Below are 25,103 nucleotides of genomic sequence, written 5' to 3' on the forward strand. Positions count from 1 at the left end.
GGTTAAAATCATGCATCACAGTGGAACCAGTGCCTTTCATGGTAACACTGGGCACAAGGCAAGAATTTGTCCTATTTATTTCACAAATCTTCACACCCAGGGGTAATTAATTATATTTATTCCACCTACTGGCATGCTTTCGGAAATGGGAGGAAACCAGAGAACCCTATGGAAACCAATAGGCAGTTATTAAAGCACTCCAGCGACCCTGATTTTATACTTTATTATACATTTTTCTCTTCTGTAATGGAAACTATGTTAGGGTAATAAAAATGTTATGCCAATGTTTGAATTACTTTCAGCCCCCATGTTATATTATGTAAAATGTATTTAATTAGACTTCCCCTTGGACAAACCTTAGCTAGTTTTTTTTCCAATCTTTAACTTGCCCTATCTCTGGTGATGCCCTCTGTAGTTTCAGTTTCGTTGACAGGACTGGAACATGAAGTGGTTGTTGTAGTCCACCTGCTTTAAGGTTTAATGGACTTATATGCTTTCAAGATGTTTTTCTGCTCAGCATGGTTGTAACGAGTAGTTATTTTAGTTGCTGTTGCCTTCCTGTCAGCCTAAGCCAGGCTGGTCATTCTCCTCTGATCTCTTTTATCAACACATAATTTCCACATAATTTATTTAAAATTTCCTTCATTTTCTGTGTAAAGTCTATTAATTGTTGTGCATTAAATACACAAAGCATGCTACAGTAAGAACTATAAATCACACTGTCTGCTTTTTGTCATTTTGTCCACCAGACTGTAAAACATGAGCAACAACAAGTCTTAAGAAGTAAGTTTTATTAATCGCAAACATACGCTACTGTTCAAGACTTCACACAGGATTTATATCAGCCTAAAATCAATGCGAAAAGAAAATTTTGTTTAAGGACTGGAAAGGGCACAATATGTAAATTTAACCTCAATGGCCAATTCTTTAAAACATCTTCAAAACCACAATGCAGGAATTTACAGTAAATTCCTTTTGGTAATTTTTGGTAAAGCTTTGCACTCCATCTAAACATAATCTCACCTCATTCAGTTCTGTTTTTACCTCAACACTCCATTTAACACCTTTATATTGTAAAACAAGCTTTCAAACTGGTTATGTTTGATACATGGTTATGTAAACTAATAGTGTCTTTCTTGAAATACCACATCACTCAATATTGAGGCACTAATACAATATCCAAGCTCTATTTCTACTTAATTGACAAAAAAAGGTAGTCATTACTGTAAATTAGCGCACAAAAAAAATCTATTTACATAAAACCAGAGTTGGATATGTGCTGTATATCAAAGTAACCTATCATTCCTCTTAAACACCTGCTGTGATTTACTGTATACAAATGCTTTAAAAATGTTTTAGAAAGTTAGTTAGTTTGGACAGTGATGTTTCCAATTTTACGTCACAGTATATAACAAGCCACTATTTATATAGAACACAAAACAACATTATCTTTATCATACAACCACACTAAAAGGCACTCAAGAGGAATGATTAATGTTTAGAGAAATGAATCAACTCAAATATGGAAAACAAAACAAAGAAATACTTATGTACTACACATAGTTGTATTTGCTGTGATTTTACTTTGAAGATCATGAAGTGTATCTGACATTTTATGTGAATTGTAGATTATTCTGATTAAGAAATCAAATGCCGACTGTAAGGCAGATCTTCTCTCTCACATGATTAGTTGACCTGAATTTGTGAAAAGAGTGTCATATTTGCCTCTTTCTAGACATTCTCTAATTATTTTTATTCCAACAAGAGGGAAAAAAAGTGAATCGATGTACAATCACAGCTTTTTGTTTCTATCTGTGCCAAATATAAAAAAAAACAACCCTGTTTATTTAAAAAAATCAAACTACTCAGTAAGTAAAAGAACAATAAAATAAAATATAAAAAAAAATGGACAGTATATTTACTATGTACATGATCAACAAGGACACTTAAACGAACGGACGCACAGCTAGGGCAGTTTACAGTGTGTTCTGATGGCTTAAAAGAAAAAAGAAAGCAGGATTTTTACTGTCTAAGACTATCTACAAACGCTAACATGGAACCCTACACTAAAACCATTTAGACTGCAACAGTAAACTTAGTAGGTAAGACCTTTGGGGAAAAAAATTCATCGGATATGATATTAAATTACAAACAGGGCCGGAATTAACTGGTGTTGATTGGGGGTGCTTTAATTAGTTTGTTGTTTTATTTTTATTTTTTGACCATATACAGCTAAGCCAGAGATGTCAAATGTCCCCCCCCCTAAATCCAGCCCTGATTTCAGACTCAAATGAGAGTATTAACAGATGTCACAAATGTAGAGATTTATTAAAAGAAAACTACAGACTGGTCAGAAATTATTAGCTTTTTTTTTTTTCAAACAAAGTGGTCTATAAAATATACTGGCTTCCATGTTAGTAATTTACAAATATATTTTTTTAAAAAAGTAAACCTCTAAGAATTTCAAAATATATTCTATCAAAAAATATTTTGACACATTTAGCTGGTACAAAACAAAAGTAATAGCAACGACAAGCAATTTAAAGCAAAATGTTTGCTGAAGCGTTAAAAGAAATCAAAGTGAAAAAATGGGTCAAAAAAGTTTAAAGTTTAAAGAGGAAAAGCTCCAGTGATCTTATGGAGATTAATGCTTCTAGGTGGAAATGGGACTTTGTCCGCTTTGGCAAATATAAATTGTACTGTAGCAAATGTGCTGTGTTGTAAACCATGACCTGGCACAGCTTAGAGTCTTTTTCCTCAGCATGTCAGTGTGTGGGTGCATGTGTGTGTATGTGTGTGTGTGTGTGTGTGTGTGGTTGTCCCTCATTATTTATCGTCTCATCGTCTCTCTTGGATTTTAAATGACGAAGGATGATTTGTGTTTAAAATCGCCCTGAAAGAGAAAACGTCAGAGTGAGCAAATGATGTGAGAGAGATTTATATTTTGCAGAAATCTGTGTGGAGTTAATAAACCGCGTTCACCTCATCATCTGTTCGAATGTAATCCACTCCATCAGCCTTTCCTGGTGCTTTGTAGCTAGAAAAAATAAATAAATAAAAACACAGATTAGTAACATCATTACACAGATTGATATGAATCACTAGCTTGAGTTTTGTAGCTGACTCATCTCATAGTGTGCTGAACGGGGTTTAGGAAAGGGTGATTGTACACTACAATCAGTTGTGTTGTACACTATTGTGTTTAATGCCTATTAAAACAATCCACGAATGACAGCCGGAGTCCAGGTGTATCCTGGCAAGCTGTGTGTCAGACGGATCAGTGTGGTATGTAGTGAGGTTTAATGGGCTGGTGTACATAGTTTTAGTCCTTTTTAGCACTTCAAATTTCTAAACCTTCTCTATTCTGATTTCTTGCAGTGTTTTAATGCTCGCAGTGTTTAAAAACAAAAGGGAAAACAATAAAGGAGATCTGTTAATTGCCATCCTGGACAAATTACAAAGTAGGGCTGCAGTTGTTGCACCGCTTCCTGGGTAAAATGCTGAAAAACGCCGCGGTTCTAGCCCTGACAGTTCAAAATACTGTACAGTACAGTATGTACAGTATATTTCTATTTTCAGTTTCTATTTTTAGTTCTATTCTTCCTAGTTAAATTTTATTTTACTTTTTTATTTAAATTTTCTATCGTATTTCTTTTATTCATATTTATTACTTATTATAAGCTTTAAATTCTCTTTTTAAGGTCACTGGCGGTCGTGTAAACATTTCACTACATTTCGTTCTGTGTATGACTGTGTATGTGACAAATAAAATTTGAATTTGAAATATATGAGTCTGTATATTGCCTATGTTACAATAAGGCCAAACTCACAGGCATAGACCATGTATCCAGCATAAACTTCAAAGCCAATGGCACTCCTGATCAATTTATTTATACAGACTTTAAACTGTTTGAAAAAAGAAGGCTTCAAGCTTTTAGGATGACAGTAGAGAACTATTTCATAAAGTATCTGGAACTAAAAATTAGCAAGCTAGGAGTCAGGGGAAAAAGCCATTTGGTATACCAAACAGATCCTCATAACTCAAAAGGTGCCAAATTGAGGACGATACAGCTACCTAGTCCCAAATCGGGAAAAACAAAACAAAAAAAAAAACGTGAATTTGGAGAAAACCGTTGATCGTTCTGTAGAAAAGTAACAGGACACCATCATGGTCTGACCTCACTCACTGAAAAATCATCTATAAATCTTTATTCTGTATTCAAGGCGAGAAGCAAACCCAGATCCTGGAGGTGCAAGACGACAGTTCTAACTACTAAACCACCGTGCCACCCTGAATGACCATTCCATGCCTATATTGGAAATGAATAATAAAAAATATAAATAAATAAATTATTTGACAAGAACGCAGTTTTAAAAAACCTTGTACCATGTGGATGTACTTTAAAAATGTACATTTGAAACATGATGAGTACTGACATAAGTCTATTGCCTTGTCTCAGTATGTTAACATACTTTGAAACTCATGCGTACTAACATCATAATTAAATCTTTTACGTAAACACTTAAGTACTTCTCATCACCAGTGTACTTCTGCCTTGTGCCACTCAATTTAAGTTTAGAACTTGCATTTTAGTAATGGATTTACTCTGGCATTCACAGAAATTGCGAGCTCTCACTAAAACTAACTGACCTCCAGTTGCTTTGTATTTGCATTGTGTTACTCTTGGCAACACATAATAGAAGATCCACTGTGGATAATGAGTGTGTGCCAATTCTTTTATATGTCAATGTGTTACAAACGAGTATATTTACTTGTACAGTAACACTGACACTTTTATGGTTCTCATACTTGTTATGCTCTGCCTTCCTTATAATACCTCAAGAGCCTGACTGTGTGAATACCTCTCCGAAATCCGAACCTTAAAAAGACCTCTCAGGACAAAATTAGACGTGATTGAGAAAGGGGAGTCAAAGAGCAGTTAACAGCTGCGGGATGTGTCTGTGAATCAGGATAAAATCAGCAGGAAAGGCTCTCTTCCTTTGTCGCTTACTTGCTTCCCGTCTGTTTCTCAGTGGCAAAGAACCCTTTTCTGTGAGCACAGTAGATGCCCACTATTATGCACAACAGCACCAACACAACCACCAGCACACCCAAAACAATGCCAACAATGTTCAGGTCATCTGTGAATAACAAAAGGCACACCATGAGGATAGTACTGAAGTTTGAAAAAGTTTGCACAATTGATTCACATGAGTCACAATGTTGTAATGTGAGGATTTTCTAAAGGTTAGAAAATGACTTACAGACTTCCATCATCTGCGGGTTGCACTCGGCAACTCCTGCCACGTTCTTGGCTCTGCAGTAGTACTGCCCGGCATCCTCTTTCCTCACTGCATTAAATCGCTACAGAATAATGGGATAATAAATCTCTCTATATAAATGAATATATATAAATAAATAAATAAATATATATATATATATATATATATATATATATATATATAACCAATAACCATGTATTGGAACAAATATTTAATATTTAATGCATAATAATATCATATATCAATATATAATGTATAACAATAAGTTTTTCTTTTAGCGTTATTTTTGGTGATGTTTTTGTCAATCACTGTCCGTCTTCATATTTTCTCTCCAGTGGAGAAGGCACAAAGCTTCAATGCTTCATTTTTCTTTTTTACGATAAACCTTACACAAAAAACCTAGAAGCTCTAAACTTTATCGTTGGTTAATTTGAATGAAAACACTGAATTGCTGAAGCAGAATATACAACCATGTAGTTGTGTACACATCAAACTCTTGTTCCTGTATGCTCTTAATAATCTTTGTTCAAAAGTACTAAAAAGAGTCATGAAATCTCTTAAACATAAACAAAAAAGGTTAAATGTGGCACCGGAAGCTGATTCCATAAGGGAAACCTTTAAAAGGTTCTTTGTAGACAATCGTAGTGTATCTCTTTCAAAAAATGTTTAAATTTAATTCCTTTCAGGTATTTAGAGCTATTTCCCATCCCAGGACGTGAGAGCACACACTTCTTTTTTTTTTTCCTTATGCAGTGAAAATTCAATTCTGGACATAAGTGCATTAGCTGCTGTGGAATTGTGGGTATGTGAGCTGCTATTGGGTATGAAAACTTAAATATGCCATAGGACTGCTTGCAAATGTGAAGTCCTGCATTGCATTCTGGATGTGTAAAATAATCTTTTGTAATATTATATTTAGTTTATATATAATGCATAAAAAGTTTTGTTTTATGCATTTAAATTTCTGAGCTGAAATTTTTTTTTTTATTTAATATAAACCCAGGTAAAAAGCTGGCAATAAATTACCAAACAATACAAATAAACAAACTAAAACCTAATTATTAACTGTATGTAAACTATTTTGGGTCTTCATCTCACACTGTACCTCTACAGTGCTCCAGCTCTGTCTGGCTCATGTCATATGTCTGATCTGCAGCTCCAATGTCAAAAACTGCCCGCAACTCATAATGCATCAAACATGGTGTTCCTCTACGATAATTTGTTAAAGTGTATTCCCAGTCCAATCAGAGAATAATCTCTAACTGATTGCTTCGGCCTACACTTGAATGTGAATTTACTGCACTGAAAAGAAAACCCCTGTGTTCAATTTAGACCATATACCATGTAAAATTACTCTTAGTCATTTAGGGCACGCTAACTGTCCTTCAATAAACAATGTGAGATTTCGACAGCCAAGACGGGATTTAAAAGGCATTGTAAAGGTTGAGTGACAGGGTGGGCCACTGGGTGTGAACAGCAGAGTGTGGCACTGTGGAAAGTGCAAGTGAGTACAGCAGATTCCCTTCATGGCTGAAGCCGTTGCACATCAACTGGCTCCCTAAAATATCACTTCTCCCATTCCTCTCAGTGCTCACCAGCACGCCCGTTTTGCCGTTCAGCACGTAGGATGAGTTCAAAAACTTGAGGCTGCTCTTGTGGTCCACTGGGATCTCCTCTTTATTGCGGAACCACTGGTAATGAGACTCGGGGGAGCCCTCATTCTCCACGCACGTCAGCTCGGCTGACTTACCCACCGGCACAGATGCAGGCACGGAGCACCGCGGAGTCACTGGTTTTACTGCAAAACAGAAACGGAATAACCCAAATGAGACTCGCATAGAAAACAATCAATCAAAAAAAAAAAAAAAAGAGTGCAAGCAGTCCAATAAGGCCTGTAAGCAATAAGCCCATCCATGGTGAGCTTTCCTCTTTTAGCTGCCTGATTAAACTCAGATGTAGTTTCAGAATTTTCCCCATTTAGCCTCAGACACGCCCGAGCTTGAGGCAGGCCGAAAAGCATCCTCGAATGTGCGCCAAGGGTTGGAAGGGTAGTGTGCTCAAGCTCAGCTTACAGCACACAGCTTGGTAATCGCTAACAACTTTTACTAGTACTATACAACTACAGTATTTGCTTTTTGTGTCCGGCAGGAATACAAGCAACTACAATTAACCTAGAAATATTTTTTGGGGTGCTATATATATATATATATATATATATACACCTAAAGGATTATTAGGAACACCATACTAATGCGGTGTTTGACCCCTTTCGCCTTCAGAACTGCCTTAAGTCTACGTGGCATTGATTCAACAAGGTGCTGAAAGCATTCTTTAGAAATGTTGGCCCATATTGATAGGATAGCATCTTGCAGTTGATAGGGATTAGTGGGTTGCACATCCAGGGCACGAAGCTTTCATTCCACCACATACCAAAGATGCTCTATTGGGTTAAGATCTGGTGACTGTGGGGGCCATTTTAGTACAGTGAACTCATTGTCATGTTCAAGAAACCAATTTGAAATGATTCGAGCTTTGTGACATGGTGCATTATCCTGCTGGAAGTAGCCATCAGAGGATGGGTACATGGTGGTCATAAAGGGGTGAACATGGTCAGAAACAATGGTCAGGTAGCCCGTGGCATTTAAACGATGCCCAATTGGCACAAAGTGGCCTAAAGTGTGCCAAGAAAACATCCCCCACACCATTACACCACCACCACCAGCCTGCACAGTGGTAACAAGGCATGATGGATCCATGTTCTCATTCTGTTTATGCCAAATTCTGACTCTACCATTTGAATGTCTCAACGGAAATCAAGACTCATCAGACCGGGCAACATTTTTTCAGTCTTCAACTGTTCTATTTTGGTGAGCTTGTGCAAATTGTAGCCTCTTTTTCCTATTTGTAGTGGAGATGAGTGGTACCCGGTGGGGACTTCTGCTGTTGTAGCCCATCCGCCTCAAGGTTGTGCGTATTGTGGCTTCACAAATGCTTTGCTGCATACCTCGGTTGTAACGAGTGGTTATTTCAGTCGAAATTGCTCTTCTATCAGCTTGAATCAGTCGGCCCATTTTCCTCTGACCTCTAGCATCAACAAGGCATTTTCGCCCCACAGGACTGCCGCATACTGAATGTTTTTCCCTTTTCACACCATTCTTTGTAAACCCTAGAAATGGTTGTGCGTGAAAATCCCAGTAACTGAAGAGATCGTGAAATACTCAGACTGGCCCGTCTGGCACCAACAACCATGCCACGCTTAAAATTGCTTAAATCACCTTTCTTTCCCATTCTGACATTCAGTTATTGGAGATTGTCTTGACCAGGACCACACCCCTAAATGCATTGAAGCAACTGCCATGTAATTGGTTGATTAGATAATTGCATTAATTAGAAATTGAACAGGTGTTCCTAATAATCCTTTATGTGAGATATATATATATATACTGTATACAGGAGACAATTTTGCTGGCGTAATGCAGGCACAGTTTTTGGTGGATCTTTACAGTTAAACACACTCTCCTTTACATTTCCCACAAGTAGGCATCAGGTGGTGTGAGATCGGAGAAATTGGGACGGGTATATAAAGAAATTGTTCTGCCACCTTTTTTTAACTCAGTCCGCATTCACGATGACTTCCGTAAGAACAAAAATAATATGACCTAACTATGATTACTTTTTCCTCCGTCAAGAGACTCATTTCCCATTTCCGACAACGAATTCACAAAACTTCTTTCTCACTACTGGGAACACATGTGTCTGAAGCTACACCCCGCTGACAAACGCAAATGGGTGTCTGAGTTTAAGTACCGTATATCTGGCGCCTACGGTAGATGATGAGATAGAAGAAGATGGTATAAGTTATCAGATGTTTTTTGCTGAAGGTGCTTCCGTAACTGATATATATATATATATTTAGTTATATATATATATATATATATATATATATATATATATATATATATATATACAGTTTATATATATATAGTTAAACTTCCCAGTTTGGAAAACTTCTCGTCCAAGTCTCACCACCGCCTCAGTGGATTATATCGCTTGAACAAAGTACATTTGTAACTTAGAATTTGGTGATGTAATCATAAAGACAACCCTGTCATCACTCCAGCACTTGTATCCGCACTACGCTCATGCTGAAAATCTTTTCAACATGCTTTGTTTTGTGTGATCTAGTTATTATATTTAGCCTGCACTTATGGTGTGTGAATGATCGTGACTGTGAAGTGTCTCTCACCCCTGATGGTGAGGTTTATCACAATCTCATCAAAGTTCTTGTGGTGGTCTTCAGGCATTGTGACTTCACAGCGGTACGTTGCTGTGTCTAATCTTGTTGCATTAGAGATGACTATCGTTGCAGGCTCTAGGAGTGTTGCTCTGTTTTTCAAATCACCTAAAGAAACAAAAAAGCCATTTTTTTAATCTTTCACTAGTAATCAAATATTCACTTTAGAATTGTAACTTATATATCCTTTATCAAATTAACTATTAAATATCATGTTAAGAATTACAGTGGAAAAAAAAATTTACCTGATATTTTGCTTTGGAAGTAGACATAACTTGTTGCCCCATCTTTAATCTTTTTCCATTCAATTCTGGGTTGTTTTTTGGAGATAGACTCTATTTGACAGGACAATTCAATTGCTGCACAAAAAAAGTAAATTTTATGGATTTAAATAAAAAGCCTTAACATCAGAAAACCATTTTATTTGCAGTTGCTCCACGTTGGATGGCAAGTAAACCTCTTGTGCTTACATTCAAACTCATTGGCCCATGGTGAAGGATTTGCAGTTTTCAATACCACTGCCAAGATGCTGACATAGCCTGTAATGAAGATGAGAAAGAAAGAATTAACAGCACTGTAATGTTTGCCAAGTTTCCCCTTTAACACAGTAACACAGGGTCATGTGCTCATGTAAGGTGAAATCGTTCAGGCTGCCGTCACATTGGAGCTTGGAGCTATTGGAAATGTCTACGAGTGGACACTTCCAGAAAATTCCTGAAACTCAATTAACACTCAGCCCCCAATGCTTAGAGCCTGCACCCCACCCTCGCACATTCTTTACATCCCTCCGTCCGGCTGGCAGATCTGTTACCGACCATTTTTAGTTTAACTCTGACAAACACGTCACCTTTGAGTTCAAATCACGTGAACTTATTGTTATTATTAGAGGCCACGTGACCTGATCATGTGATCGATTCGATTTAAATTTGACTGTAAAATCTGTTTGCCTAAGGAAAGGAATTGAATGCAACACTTTGTTGTTGTCATTAATGTGCTATTCCTATCCTCTTTTAAATATTTGTCCTAGAAGCATTGTTGTACTTTCCACTGTGGTATTTTTTTTTATTTTATTTTGTGCTACAATCCGTCCGTTGCCTGTAAGATGTTTGTTTTTTAAAGGCTACCATTCCTTATCCCCCATCTGAACTCCTACAGGGCCTCTGCTAAATGTGCAGATGCTTAGTAAGTTGTTAAGGAAAAGAGGCAGACGTGAGCAGCTCTGTACCAGACAGGGTCTCATTCCTGTGCAAACAGAAGCCTGGAATGAAAAAGAAGGAGAAAATACAAACCTCCCAGCCTTCAGGGTTTATTATAAAGTTTAAGGGCTTCTTTAGCTATATCTTTGTCGATGTCCAAAACAGGATGAGAGAAACAATGAAACAAATCCTGACCTGGTGTTTTTAAAGCCAACCCATGCATATGTTAAGGTAAGGAAGTGAGCAGGACCATTTCCTGCTCTTCTCCATTTCCTCTTAAACTATGCCATGAAAGCAAACCACAGGAGCACGTCCTGAAATCATGTATCACCTTTAATAAAAAAGCTTAAGTGTGAGATATGTTTTAAAAAAAAAGTGCTTTAAGCATTTCAGAAGAGTTAGAAGTGAGGCTAACACTCAGGCACAATACACCAAGCCTGAGTTTTGATTGTGCATGCTTCATCCAACATCTGGTTTCTGTAACCTTTATAAAAATACACTATCCACTTTGAAGATGTTCTAGGCTGCATGTGTCTCATACTTCCCAGCCTCCTGGATCACACGGCTTGAAACTCTGCCAGGATGGTGAAGCTCTGAGTACAAGGTGAATTCGCTCTGGAAATCCTCAACCAACGTCAAACATGTGGTGCACGGTTCTTTGTTTTAGAAATCTAATCAGGGCACCGAAACATTAATGGCTCCCCGATCGCTAAGAAGCATTTCTATGAATCTTTGATGAAAGAATTTCGGGCCAAGACTCTCGAGGTTTTCATCTGTTTCAAAGTACAAAGAAAGTACAAAGAAAGTACAAAGAATAAATCAAACCAGACAAAAACAGCACATATTTACTGGACTTCAAAGAGAAAAATGTTCACAAATAAGTAAATATTTGTTGTATTTTCATGTGTAAATGTGTAAGTAAACTGTTTGGCAAAACAAAAAGTATTTTTTTTTCCAGACAAAACAAGTACTGCCTTGAAAACAGCATCAAGTGAAATACAAGGTCACAGCACTTGTTTGAAATGTCCTTTCTCTGAGACCTTTTTGTCAGTTTCAGTGCAGGGATGGTGCTTAAATGATCTTGACATCCAGTTAAAAGGTTACAAGGACTATCTAAAAATGGAAGATCTCCAGGAAAGTGTGAAAAACAAGTCACAACGAATCATGTCTCTCAGTCTATCACACTGAACCATTTGAGAATAGAAAGCAAAATGGCTTTTTAAAGACTTAAGATGTTTAAAAGAAAAAAAGAGCACCTGAAACATATATCTTTTAGAAGGAAAATATTGAGAGTTCATCCCACGACAAACACAGATGCTATAAACAACATCCTGTGCAGTGTTTGGAGACTGTAGGTATCTTCTGTCCTCTCTCACATCCTCCTTATTGACACCACCACCAACATCAGGCTGCCCCACTGTGGTTGCTTATCTGGTTCTTACACAGTCAGGGACGGTTGTGCTGCTTTAAAACTTTGAGCACTGATGCCAGTCATAGGATAATTGAGCCCTCAAAACAAGTCAGGCGCTGTGTGACCTACATAGGGTTCGCTAAGCGTAAGCGCTGTGCAGCTGGAGCCTGGACCTGAAAATCTGGACCATGTTTTATTCTTCTACTCCTTGCAAAAATTATTCCTGTGAAAAGTGTCTTGTTCGGATTCAAGCGGGGATTAGGGGGTTGCGGGTTAAAAATCCCTTACTAAATAAAAAACAATTACTGATACATATATGGCCCTTGGGATGAATAAATCAGTAAAAAATTGGCAAGGCAAAACAGATCAACACTGCCCAAAGGAGATATTTGAGTAAGAACAAAAACCCCTGGCATAAAAAGGACTGTCAACAGCAAATGCTTTGCTGATGAAAATATTACTATGCTTAAATCCTGATTCATAGTTATGTTTGAGCATCCTTCCACAGCACACATAGTAACAACAGACCAAACTGTAAGCCGGTTCCACTCACTAGCTAAATCCAACATTAGATTTGAAGTATAAACTGATCCGTGTCTTTTTCTGGAAATGCATAATTTTTCCAGCACAAAATATATATTAACCTATAAAATATAATAAAACCTTGAAGACAAAACATATAACCATACTTGTAAATACCTTCTCTCATACATTCCTGTCTGTACGCTAATGTGGACTTGTTCATTTAAAGTGCTTCTCTTATAAATAATGCATAAATAATTAAATGTCCTATATCGTTTCTTTCACAAGTCTCAGAGCTCAACAAAGTTTGTCGATAAATGCACCAGCTGAAGTAGCCCCCAGAATAAATAACATTTTTTTTTGTTTCAATAAATATGTATTTACCTAAATATTTTGATAAGTACAGTATCAACTTTGAAATCCCTGTTTCACTCCTCTTCTAAACACACCATTTCAATGTCTTATGTTAATGAGCTACTGCTACAGTAAGGCCGATAAGCAGAGCAGAGCAACATGTTGTGGGAGGGTTTTCCTCTAATAGTATGAGATCACATTAAGGGGGAAATCTAACTAGCTTGTTTAAGCTCAGAATACAGAAACAAGAAAAAAAGAACATGGAATGCTTTTAAACAGATTTGTTGTTTACACACACACACACACACACACACACACACTGGAGACTTATCTGTCTAGAAGTGACTAAAAAGCACATTTTACATAATTTGTCTCCCTTAACACTTTTTAATTCTTTAAATCACCTGTTTTCCATGTGGGTTTGGGGAGTTTGAATACACAAAAGCTTCGACCAAAAAATATCAATAATTGTTTTCTTTACATGATATAAAATGGTAGGCGCGATTCATGTTAATTATTTCAATTATGGGAAAAAAATCCTCATCCATTTACAATTTAAATGTACAATTGTAATTTTTTTAATGCAAGTGCTTATTGTTTTAAGTTAGAAGAAATATAAAAGTTATAGCGTATTTTGACAGTAAGGGCAACATAAAAGAAAATTGAGAAAAGGCGAAAATGTTAATCCTTACTTTGAAGACGTCTGGAAAAGCCACAATGACAACCATTATTTCAGCCCCCAACCACGACCCTGCAGTAAACTATTGTTAAAATTTTAACAACGTAGAAAAAACGTGTGCATTAGCTCAGATCGTTTGGTTTTTTTATTTTTCTCTTTAGTACTCTTAAAAATACAGTTCTGCGTTTGTACATTTTGTAGCATTGTTTATTTAATTTGTAGAAACAGTGACACACACAAGTTCCCTTATTTTGCCTTGGGTAGATACTGTACAGCTGGAATCTTTGGTCCTGGACCAGTCGTCAATGAAGTCGTCAGTTGCAGGTGCCAAGAAATCTAGTACTTAGTATTGGGGTAAACAGCTTTTTGTCAGCCCCCTCAGAAGGGAGTGTAAAAGCACACACCCAAGAACACCATGAGATCTGTAATCAGGAAGGGGGGTGGGGAGAGAGACAGAGAGAAACCGAGAGAGACAGAAAGAGAGACAGAGAGAGAGGGGTGGGTGAAAAATCTAAGGCAGATTCTGTCTCTCTGCAGCTTTTCAGGAGGCATTCGACCCATCCATTTCACTTAGCAATGCGTGAAGTGGATAATATTCTTGTTATTTTTAAACCTCTGCACTGATTTGGATCCACTGCACCAAGACTGTATCCTTGCAACAAAAAAAAAAAAAAAAAAAATCCATGGATCTATTTATTACATGCTCCAGCAATCCTCACGTGCAGTAGTTTGGATTAAGCTCTGCAACTCTTTTTACTACCCAGAGTTTTGTCTGAGCTCCTGGAGAGCCTTTCTTTAAATCCTTCTCACCCCTGCTGCTTTACAAAAGATATGCACAGATGTAACAGCGAACAATACGAGGGGTCGCAAATCCTCCTCCTCTGACACTCCGCTGAACTGTGTCTCAGCTGGGAGGCTGCTTTATTGCACAGAGTACAGAGTATAGAGTACTATGTCACAATGCTACACCATGCGTTCAAAAAGTTTATGTTGCCTCTGAGATTAATCTGACTGAGCGCTGTGGAAATAAACACCATCAACAGCGGATCGGCTTGTGCTTTTGATTACTCCCCTGTGCCATCTGACAGTGTATGAAGCTTTGCACACGACGAGTGTGTCTGCAGATTAACAAACTCTTTGGTGTAAATTATCTCATGAGAAGAGCATGCATGCAACTGTATTCATTTCAAGCTAAACAAAAAACATGATTCTAATTAAGTAACATCTTATCACGTGGCTGAAACTTTGTTCTTGACTTCAGATCACTTTCATTAGTGAAAATAGGTTTTGCGCATCTTACTGTTATGTCCCTCCAGACAATGCAATTAAGCAAAAGCTTAAAGATTGCATGTTATTTTGCAGACTCTCTACAGAGCCATCTGCTCCCGTAATTGACAGCAGTGTGAGAATCCTGGCCTCACACAAAACAAATAACCTTCAGTTCTGAGAGGCCACCTGTTGGGATGGAAAGAAGAAAAGAAAGCACTTTTAAGGCACAAACATTTTTTAAAAGAAAGATTTCAGCTTTCTCAGATTGCCTGTGTGTGTGATCTGTGTTTTCACAACCTTCTCCAAGCTTAAAACATCTCGTCCTGTGCACCTGACTGGATCAGCATGTTTCCCCTCACCTCTAACACTGTTTAAACGCCTCGGAAGAGCAGGACGTTTCCTTTCCTGGTTTCTTTTAATGACAAAAATAACCTCCTGTTTGGAGATTAATCTCACACCATCTGTTTGCCTCCCACACTTGATTTAAACAGCCAGAACAAATCGCTGGAAGAGACACAGGCTAATGAAAGCGCAGTTAAACTTACGGCACCTTTGAGTCATAGACAGTCATCTTTTTATTCGCCATATCGGGTCTGTTTCTTTATTTTGATGAGACAAATTTGACAATCGCTGAGAAAGACATTCCCTCTAATGCAGCTAAATTCACGTTAACAAAACAAAGGAAATTGTCATTTTTTCCCCCTTCACAGCTTAAATGGGTCACAAAGCCAAGTTTGGGAGTAAGTGATTTGGTCGTGTTGTTCTTTCCCATTCCAAGCTAAAATTAGCACAGAGATAAAAAATCCCTGCAAAGTGAGCACCTTCAGATATTCCATTAGCCAACATGCTTATTTTTAAGCCTAACAGTGGTAGAGTTCACTGTACAGCAATTAAATATAACAAAAAAGAAAGAGCAAAATGTATGCAAAGTCTTATTTTTGTAGGTTGTCCAAGACATAAACTTGTTCAGTGATCTACACTGCTGGTGTACTGTATTTGACACAATCTGAATCGACTCTGTGTTGACTGAATTTTCTTGACTGCGGCTCCAAAAGGAGACTCTTATCATACGCAGGTCAGAGACGAACCTCAATCTATGGCAATGAGAGGGGCGCGGCGTCTCACTGGGTGTCTGGGAACGTGTCATTTTGATTCAGTGTTCGAGTTTGAAGGATCACTTCCACCTATCCTCTCGTTAACCTGAGCGGAAAGTGAAGCCTATGTTTAGATGTTCTGTATATCCTAGATGACTTGCTAAACTGGAACGGGAGTTCGACTCTTAGCTGCCGTTTGTAAGCTGGGCCTCTTGATTCACACACCACAAAATCACCATGATATAAAACTTGAAACAACACCTCAAACTAAAAGTGATCAGGAGTGAAGTTAACAAGGCAGATAACAAGATAACATACTCAGGCTCTCTTGTTATTACCACTACAACCAGGAAGTGGTGTGGTTTATTACGACTGTTTCATTTATTTTGCTTAAAGGGAACCCTGGTGTTTTTGTGGTTTGCGCACGTACAGTATGGTTGCTGTCTGGTTTGACACAGAGTGTCTGCGTCTTGGCCTCTTGTGCAGTATGACTGCAGTAATAAAAGTGAATTGTCTCTGAAACAACCATCGAGAAATTAAACAAAGAAAGTGTATTTGGGTTGAGAATTCCTCTGTAGTAAAAAAAAAAAAAGGCTGAAGGCCTTTACAGAGCAGACGTAGAGTAGTAGGCACATTTCAATATCAACTGTTCAAAAAAGATTGTGAATGTATAGCATAGTTTTAAGAAATAAAAATCAGACCAGTTTAAAGGTGTGTCCAAATGTTTGTATGTTTCCAGTCCTTTACAGTACATCCCCCGTACAGGATTGTTTTGTTGTTGCAGCAGATTTTTTCTTTTTTGGTTTGTTTAATAAAGTGTAAAAGCCAAAGAGCAACAAACCAAAAGCATGAATTTCTCGCTGCTTTGGACTCGGAACACTGACTAATAGGTGTGAAAGCATCCTGTGGTTTAGTGGAGAGGAGAAAAAGCGGAGGTGGTTATGCCAAAGACAGGATACTGTGAACCTTAGTTTTTTTCTACCCAGCGATTATATGTCTGGATTTTAAATATTATAGTTGAAGTAGTTATTACCACTTATTATATTCATTCAGTTGAACAAATGAGGAAGATGATGGGAATGGGAGAATGCTGCAATAGAAGAAACCACACACTCATGAGGTTGCACATTCAGCTTCAGGTGGAAAAAAAAACAGTAATTGAATCCTTTGTCAGTCTGAGTTAAGTCATGATTTAGTAGACAATTGGAGGCAGCAGGTCTGTGAGTTATTCTTTAGGGGTTTGAGAAGTTAGTGTTCGGGAAGCCTTGGCTATTTATAGCTGCTGTCTATGCCAGGCAGAGAGCGCACAGCCGACTAATTTGTTGCATTTACAGGTAAGTCTGAGCGTTATGGTGCCATTTTCAGGAAGCTGAGACCATCCCCCCTAATAGGATCTAATTATGGCTCATTTTTCAACCTCCTGGCCTGCGTAGGACTCAGACAAAACAACTTGTCAAAGAAAGTGCTTCAGGACCATTTGTCTGAGAAAAGAAATGCGCTCTTTTCTGTCAACAACTTAAATTCAGTCAGAGCATGTTGTTTTTAAGGCGAGGATCCCGTATTCACAGGAAGCTGTCGCCACAGAGATCTGTGAATCGCGTCGCTGCCGTTGCCAGAATTAGCCGCGCGCTGCTCTCTGCACAGATGGCCGCTCTTGCTGCAAATTCCTCGCATTCTCGTCCAAGCAGACTGACCTCTTCTTTAATCCTAATTAGGAATGCAATTTGCAACGGGGCCTTCTGCAAATGCCGTGGAAAATAAATAACTGCTGAAACAAATAAATATTTCCTTCTTTGGATGGCACAGCTTATAACACCACAAGACAGAAACAAATCTGTGTTTCTGATGAGACTTAAATACAGTGGCGTCATCACAACACAGGTCACCGCAAAGTGTACCTCAATAGTGCAAAAGTGGTAAAATCATGTTCGGGGAATAAGGAGGAAAATAAACACTAGTGCCTTTAATTGCATACACTGTAGATAGTTTTTACTGTAGCAACTGTATGAATCATCTTTACTTTATTTACATTTAGTCAAGCTGAGGGACAGAGGATGAATGATGGCTTAATACTGTGTAGTAATAGTGCTGTTTTCTAGTTTCTAGTGACATATTCAGAAATAGTGGCAAAAACAAATAATATTACCAAAAGAACTAACATGTTTTATTAAATGATATCGTATTAACATGTTGTTCTTTTGAATTATTATTGTCATCAGGTGACACTGCTTTTCTAATATTTGTTATTGACTATAAAATACTGCTGATTAAACATCAAAACATAAATATATATCTTTTATTCTTTCTGAGCAGCCCAGTGCCAAATTATCCACAGCCCAGTGGTTAGGGAGCACTGCTCTAAACTATTTAGACATTGGCAAACCCTGAAAAAAGTTTAATCATGATAATACCACATCAGAAGTTTCCCGGTGATTCCCATCCCTAATAAGGACATTTATTTCTTAGAAACCTACAGTATACATTGTGATATGATTTCTTTTCTAATGCTCCACATAAACTAATAAACAAAATGTACATAACTGATAATGCTGTGAAGTTTTATAACCATGAGCACAGAGAGTGTTTTTTCAGAAGCTAACAGATTTTTTTTCTTCTTTCTTTTTTTTGTCTTCCCTCATATGCTCTAATAAAACCGCTTCAGTTCTCTAAACCCTTCACTAGTTATATCAGGTATTATAGTTCGAGAATGGAGCTGTGCCAATAATGCATGGTTGACGTATGACAGGTCTAGAAGCTTTTCATTGTTTTTTGTTTTCATTGTTAACTTTTCTGACAAACAGCTAGAAAACCCCAGCACTGTCAGAATGTATTGAGCTGAATAACAGCACCACATGGCTGCTGGAGACCTGCTGATTCAGGGAAAGGGGGGTGTATCTGTAATCCCTTTCACTTCCTGATTAAAAGGGAGCATCAAAGTGGTTAAATAAATTTTAGGTCGTCTTAATGACAGTGCTAGATCAGAGTTTTATTTATTGATACAACTGATATGATGGTGCAGTCATCCTCGCTCAATCCTTATTTTCAGTGTTTACAGGGAACCAGGGAGGGGGAGAGAGATAAGAAAATATGTATATCCCAGACCACACCCTAACCGCTATCCATTATCTAGTACACTATTTTGGGAGTTTTTGCTTACCCGGTCCACTCATAAAATCCCGCAATGTACTGCAATAATAAAGAGCACAGAATACCTATTGTGTAAAATTTGACACACAGATGTAATAAACTTATAAACAATATTAGTTAGAAAACCCTGATAAAGCCAAGAAAATTGGTTTAAATAATATGCTTTTTAAAAAAGTAGGAAGTCATTTCCAAAACTGGTGCTTTGTGATTAATTTGTCAGATGAATGTGAAATGCGCTATGCACGTGTCTAAACACTTCAATGCTCTCTAAATATTTTGTAGCACTGAAATTGCATTTCGTTTACATCACATACTATTTTTTTTTTTTAAATCATGTAAAATCTACTTAAAAGTAAATAAAACAGAACTCAGTTGATAAAGAATAAACCCCTCAGCTCTGATTCTTGAGTAACCCCATTGTCTTCACTGGACTGTAACTGTGCCAGCAGCAGGAAGCTCATAAACACAAACTAATGAGATGAGTGGAGGCATTCAGTGTGTTTTCAGAGATATTATCTGACCTAAAACAGCAGACCAAGCACAAATTTCTCTGCACGTCTTGTGTTCTGTGTAGCAGTGGCCCCCCAATAGCGGCTCCAGTTAATTGCCTTTTGTTTGCTAGTCTGAATAAAAGCTGTCTTTTGTGTTGAAACTCTCCACCGCAGATGTGTTGGTTTATTTCCTGATCGGTAACAGAGCAAAGCTACTGCGCTTACAATTTGTGAAAAATATGTTCATTTACTGTTAGTAAATCCCAGTGCACTTAAATACACAAAGTGGATGTTATTTGTTAGTTTTCGTCTTCCCTTTTAATGGCAGCATTTGCAACTGTACATTCACATGACGTTTTAATGTAAATATAGCATCATGCGTCGAATTTCTTTGAGAACTTTGAGAACTATAATCCGTTGTTGAATTACTTCTTATGGCTGAAAGCAACAAAAGAGGCCTACGTTTATGCAAATCTTTTCATCTGCAAATGTGAAACATGAAGTCTCAGCTCAGTCCAGGTCCTAATACAACAAAATAAAGAAAATCAGCTGAAAACTATATGTGTTTTTGTAAAATAGCAAAAAGTACTACAACAGTGAATTTTGTGAGGTACAACCTATTTAGTAAGCATCACATCTCTTTGATTAAAATTTTTTAAGTATGCATAACTTTGGGTTATTAGTTGTTCTGACTTCACAATGTTTCTCTGATCCACACAGTGTTTATAGCTCACAGAAGTCTGAGTGAAAATTGGTGCCATTCAGAGCAACAGGTGATTCAGGTGAAAGGTCAATGCCCAAACAGTAACCTCTTCTAACCTTCAGTGACTCTCCTACTTTCACCAGCATTGACCTAACCACAGGGTGGGATCGGATCACCTAAACTGTTGCAACTTTCGCTTTCTGCTCCTGACCAGTGTCTGTGTCTCGGCTACAAAATCACTGTACAGTTTCGATGAGGTAAAAGTACAACCCAGTAAACTGCATAATTTGTCGTTAACAAAGGATGTACATTGTTCATTGTTTTTTTTAAAGCTTTGTTCTACGACTCAAAAACGCACAGAAGCCAAAAATAACTTCTCAATTTTCATTTCCAAAGAATGTCCAATGTAGTATTGCTACAAAGGGCTCTTTATGATAATTGCTTTAAAATGCTGAATACTTCGCTGCATTGATGTTACTGAGCCAGTGAAAAGGACAGATTTTTATTTATTCTGTTAATCGACAGCCATAATACACTTCACTACATCCATCAACAAACCGTAGTGTAGCCGATCCGCACCATCATGTTACCTTGCAGTTAATGTCAGCTACTTTATTTTAGTTTTAGGCTTTATCACTCCCCTGTAACACCATATAGATCATTTATTTGTCAGCCTTCTCTTTCATAAAATGACATTAAATTGTGTTTTGACTAAATGACGATCACTTCTGAGTAGGGTTGGGTACCGAAAACCGGTGCCAATACGGCACCAGTACCTATATAACCGGTATGTACCGGACCAAAACAGAACGCGAATTTTGATGCGTCATTTCGGTGCCACTTAAATGCCTGAACTGTTGATTAAAATATTTCTTCTCTGAATTTATATATTTTTTTGTAGATTAATAGTTTATTAGATTAAATAAAAAAAATAAAAGTACGAATTAACAGGAAATGAGAGACCGTGTGAATGCGTTAGACTTGCTCTGACGGCAGTAGGCGGTCTACCGCTAGCTTAGCTTGTTAAATAAAACTTTCGTTAAAATGCCTATAACTAAACGGTCAAAAGTGTGGCCATATTTTACAAAAAAGGATTCCGACACCCTGACGTGCAGCAAATGTTTTACAGCAGTTGCGTGTAAAAGGGGAAACATGTCAAATCTAACAAAACATTTGAGGGCACACGGAATAAACTTAAAAGCAGAGGGATGCACCGTGTTTGAAAGCCTGGGGACAACAGCTGGCACTATCGGTGTGGATGAACCCCAGCACATCACAGTCATACCAACCGTATCAAAAAAGGAGTCCACCGATTATGATAACGACAGCAGCCTTTCCGCAGGTTAGTTGTAGGCTAATGTAATGGTAATTACAAAATGCAAATCTTGCATTCATGCTAACACATGGTCAAACGATTACATTAGTATTTGTAAAATACTTATGTAACATGGATTCTGTTTATAATTATGTCTTTTCAGCTAGTACTAGTAGTACTACAACAGTGACTCCATTTACTATTGCAAAGAAGGCTATGCATGTACTGTGCAGGGCATGCAGTAAGCCAGGAAAGGTGTCTTATTTTGCCAGAAATGGCAAATATGGTGAAATTTCTGCAAAAGAATTGCTAAAATTTGAAGCGGTTTATTTGAAGCAGTTATTGTAGTTGGGTTAGGTGGCTTATGTTTTGTTGTTGTTGTGTATTTTCTTATATATTCATATATTCTTTAAACTTTTCATATATTGTTTAAATTTTAAATTTTTTGTTCAGTAAAAATGTATTCTTAAGTCATCCACCATCATTTTGTGGCTTTGGTAAAGTATCGGTTCAGGCACCGTTTTGGCACCGGTACCATTTTAAAAGTATCGATTTGGCACCGGTATTGAAAAAAACCCAAACGATACCCAACCCTACTTCTGAGTACTACATAGTGGCAAATCTCATTTTGAAAGATTAGAATCACAATCAGATCACTGCCCTTGTCAAGTCAATAAACCTCTAAACACTGAAAAGGTGCGGAGTGTTATTTTGAAGTGTTCACAAAGAAAACATTGTGAAGTGAACTTCATTTTAAAAATAATCCACTGTGTGAGTCAGCTTTATAAACACCATCACAGATGAAGACTTGAATAGTTAGTGGAGGAGGCCTGAGAGGGAATGTTGTGAAACAGGTGAGGAGTTATGTGGGCTAGTGGGGGAAGAGGAAGCCCTCCATCACCTGCTCGGGAGGATCCCCTGTCGTTTTGGGAAATGCTTGATGCATTTTTTAGTCAACTAAAATCCTAAGAGGTTGCTGCCATTGGTCCTGCGGGCATCTAAAACAAATGTGGACATTCCAGAGGGCTGGGGGAGGAAGCGGAGCGGGCAGTGGCGTAGGACACGCCAAGCAATAACAGTGTTCTTTAGTGTTTAAATTTCAGCCTTTTCCACATGTTAATTACACTACAGCACATTCACCGAATAAAATGTTTGGTACAAGTGAGCTGTAAACTATTTCCCTACATTTAAATCACCAGTTTGTTTTATATTCTATCACTAAGCGACATAAAGCTGCTGCATTTGATGGGTGAAAAAATTTACCTCAACTGCAAATCACAACTTCTTTTTCACTACTGGGAACACGTGTGTCAGGAGTTCCGGCTGAGAACGCAAACGCGAGATACGCATGTTTCAGTATTGTTTATTTTGGTTTATACCATACTTGGGAATGCCTCAAACTGAAGTGAAACCGGTAATAGGCCTATTCTGTCAAGGCATGACACTACCATGCCAAAGCTATGTTTAAAGGACACCACGATCAGACCAGACCACCTAATCACCATTTTTGGTTATTACTGAGTCTGTAGTATTCACGTCAACCATGCTAATGTCTGGTTGAGCCGGTATACCTCAGATAACTCCCGAACACTCGGCTCGGTGCAAAACGTAATGCTTTTCTGATCTGAAGCTTGACCAACCACCAAAGGAACCACTTTAATCCCCCTTTTTTGTTTTTTTTTACAGTTGTTGCTAGATTGCGGCCTAACATGATAATCCTAGATATTCAACCTACAACAAGGGATTATTCTTTCCATTTGACTTGTGTGTATTAATAAACTGCAAATCAGGCTTTTCCGAATGGCACAAGAGAAAAAATAACCATATCATCTAGGGATTGTGCGTTTACATCATGATAATGCCATGGCTGGAAGTCCTAGGAAGCAAAACTGGCAGTGCTCTTAGAGAGGGAGGGCGGGGTACCATATCGCCTGCCTCCCTTATTAATAACAGTGGCATGAGTAAACCTGAGTAAATGGGCATTTGTGAAGTCATGCAAGCTGATATTGGTTGATAGTAGAGATGGAGGAAAAATAGTTTGTTACCTATTGCAATTCTTTCATGTTTCAATTCATGTATCACCACACTGACAATTTCAATATCGAATAAGGATATTTGTAAAATTGCGATACTTGCAGAATGGCCTTTTAAATAGGGATGCACCAAATGTTCGGCAACCGAAATTGTAAAAGGCCGAATAAGTAAAAAGGCCGAATAAATTTTGCCGAACAATGACGTTTTTAATGACGCAATCAAATAGTAACCCGCGCAGAGTGAGAGGCGCGCGCTTTATGCAGCAAACATGTCAGCAGTGTGGAAGCACTTTAAAGCGTCAAAGAAAGAGGCAAAAATGGCCATTTGCAGACACTGTTCTGCTGGATTGTTCAGAGGGGGTGCATCTGCAAAAACGTATAGCACTAAGTATAATTTATAACTTAAAATCAAGACACCCCGAACATCATGCAGAGTACGAGAAAGATACAGCGGCGGCTACGGCAACAGCAGCAGCGAATCCACATTTTTTGCACTATTTAATGCACATTTGTTGTAGACATACAGAGTTACATTCTTTCAGCAGTCAGTTATAGGCCTAACATAGGCTATTCAAGAAGGGGGGCTTCAAAGATGGCCAAAAAAAAATATATTTTTTATTTTACTAATTTATTTATTTTAAGTTATATTGTGCTTTGTTTGTATAATATCTGCTGGAGTGTAACAAAAAAAAAAGTTCAGTGTTAAATAAATATTTTGAAACTGTATTTTTGTTATTTGATTTATTTTTCTGAAAAGCAACACAAAATAGTAAAAAGCTAATTTTTACTATTTAATAAAAAATTAATATAAATTGGCTAAATTAAATGGGAAAAAATGCGAAACACCGCGTTCGGTATTCGGCCTTCGGCCAAGCATTTCATTATTATTCGGCTTCGGCCAAGAATTTCATTTCGGTGCATCCCTACTTTTAAATCTAATCTGCACCTAGGTATCGTGGTGACATCGTGTCGGCTGACCCCTGGTGATTTCCATCCTTAGTGAATAGTACTTTTCTCCTAATGTGGTAGGTAGGTAGCCGTGTCATGTGATTGAGAGAACTGTCTGACGGGGGGAAACTGGCTATGACTATACCCCTTGCAAATCTGAGATTTCTGATTTCCAAGTAACTACATCACAGTCATGATAACAAAAAATATTTATGTGCTATCGTACTGTCTTTTTGCCAGTCACAGAGAAAAAAATAAACCATCTCAAAGGAAGTTGGTTGTATTCCCAAGTCTATTAATACCAATTCAGTCCAATTTTGTACTGAATCATTTCAACGGCACATGGTACTGTAATTAACTCCAC

At 37.7% G+C, this 25,103-nt stretch overlaps 1 protein-coding gene across 1 annotated transcript in view; it reads right to left on the reverse strand.

The window, feature by feature from the left end:
* Positions 1 to 776: 776 nt before the first annotated feature.
* The window catches only part of jam3b (junctional adhesion molecule 3b), a 35,708-nt gene continuing 11,381 nt past the window's right edge, over positions 777 to 25,103 (reverse strand). The window contains exons 2-9 of the mRNA XM_053478807.1: positions 10,048 to 10,116; positions 9,823 to 9,936; positions 9,530 to 9,685; positions 6,879 to 7,081; positions 5,266 to 5,365; positions 5,013 to 5,142; positions 2,983 to 3,037; positions 777 to 2,893 (exon numbers count right to left, since the gene is read on the reverse strand). Of these exons, the coding sequence (XP_053334782.1) occupies positions 2,858 to 2,893; positions 2,983 to 3,037; positions 5,013 to 5,142; positions 5,266 to 5,365; positions 6,879 to 7,081; positions 9,530 to 9,685; positions 9,823 to 9,936; positions 10,048 to 10,116 (863 nt within the window). The 3' untranslated portion in view covers positions 777 to 2,857. The remainder of the gene's footprint in view (positions 2,894 to 2,982; positions 3,038 to 5,012; positions 5,143 to 5,265; positions 5,366 to 6,878; positions 7,082 to 9,529; positions 9,686 to 9,822; positions 9,937 to 10,047; positions 10,117 to 25,103) is intronic.

Source organism: Clarias gariepinus, chromosome 19, assembly GCF_024256425.1.
Source record: "Clarias gariepinus isolate MV-2021 ecotype Netherlands chromosome 19, CGAR_prim_01v2, whole genome shotgun sequence".
Lineage (NCBI taxonomy): Eukaryota > Metazoa > Chordata > Actinopteri > Siluriformes > Clariidae > Clarias > Clarias gariepinus.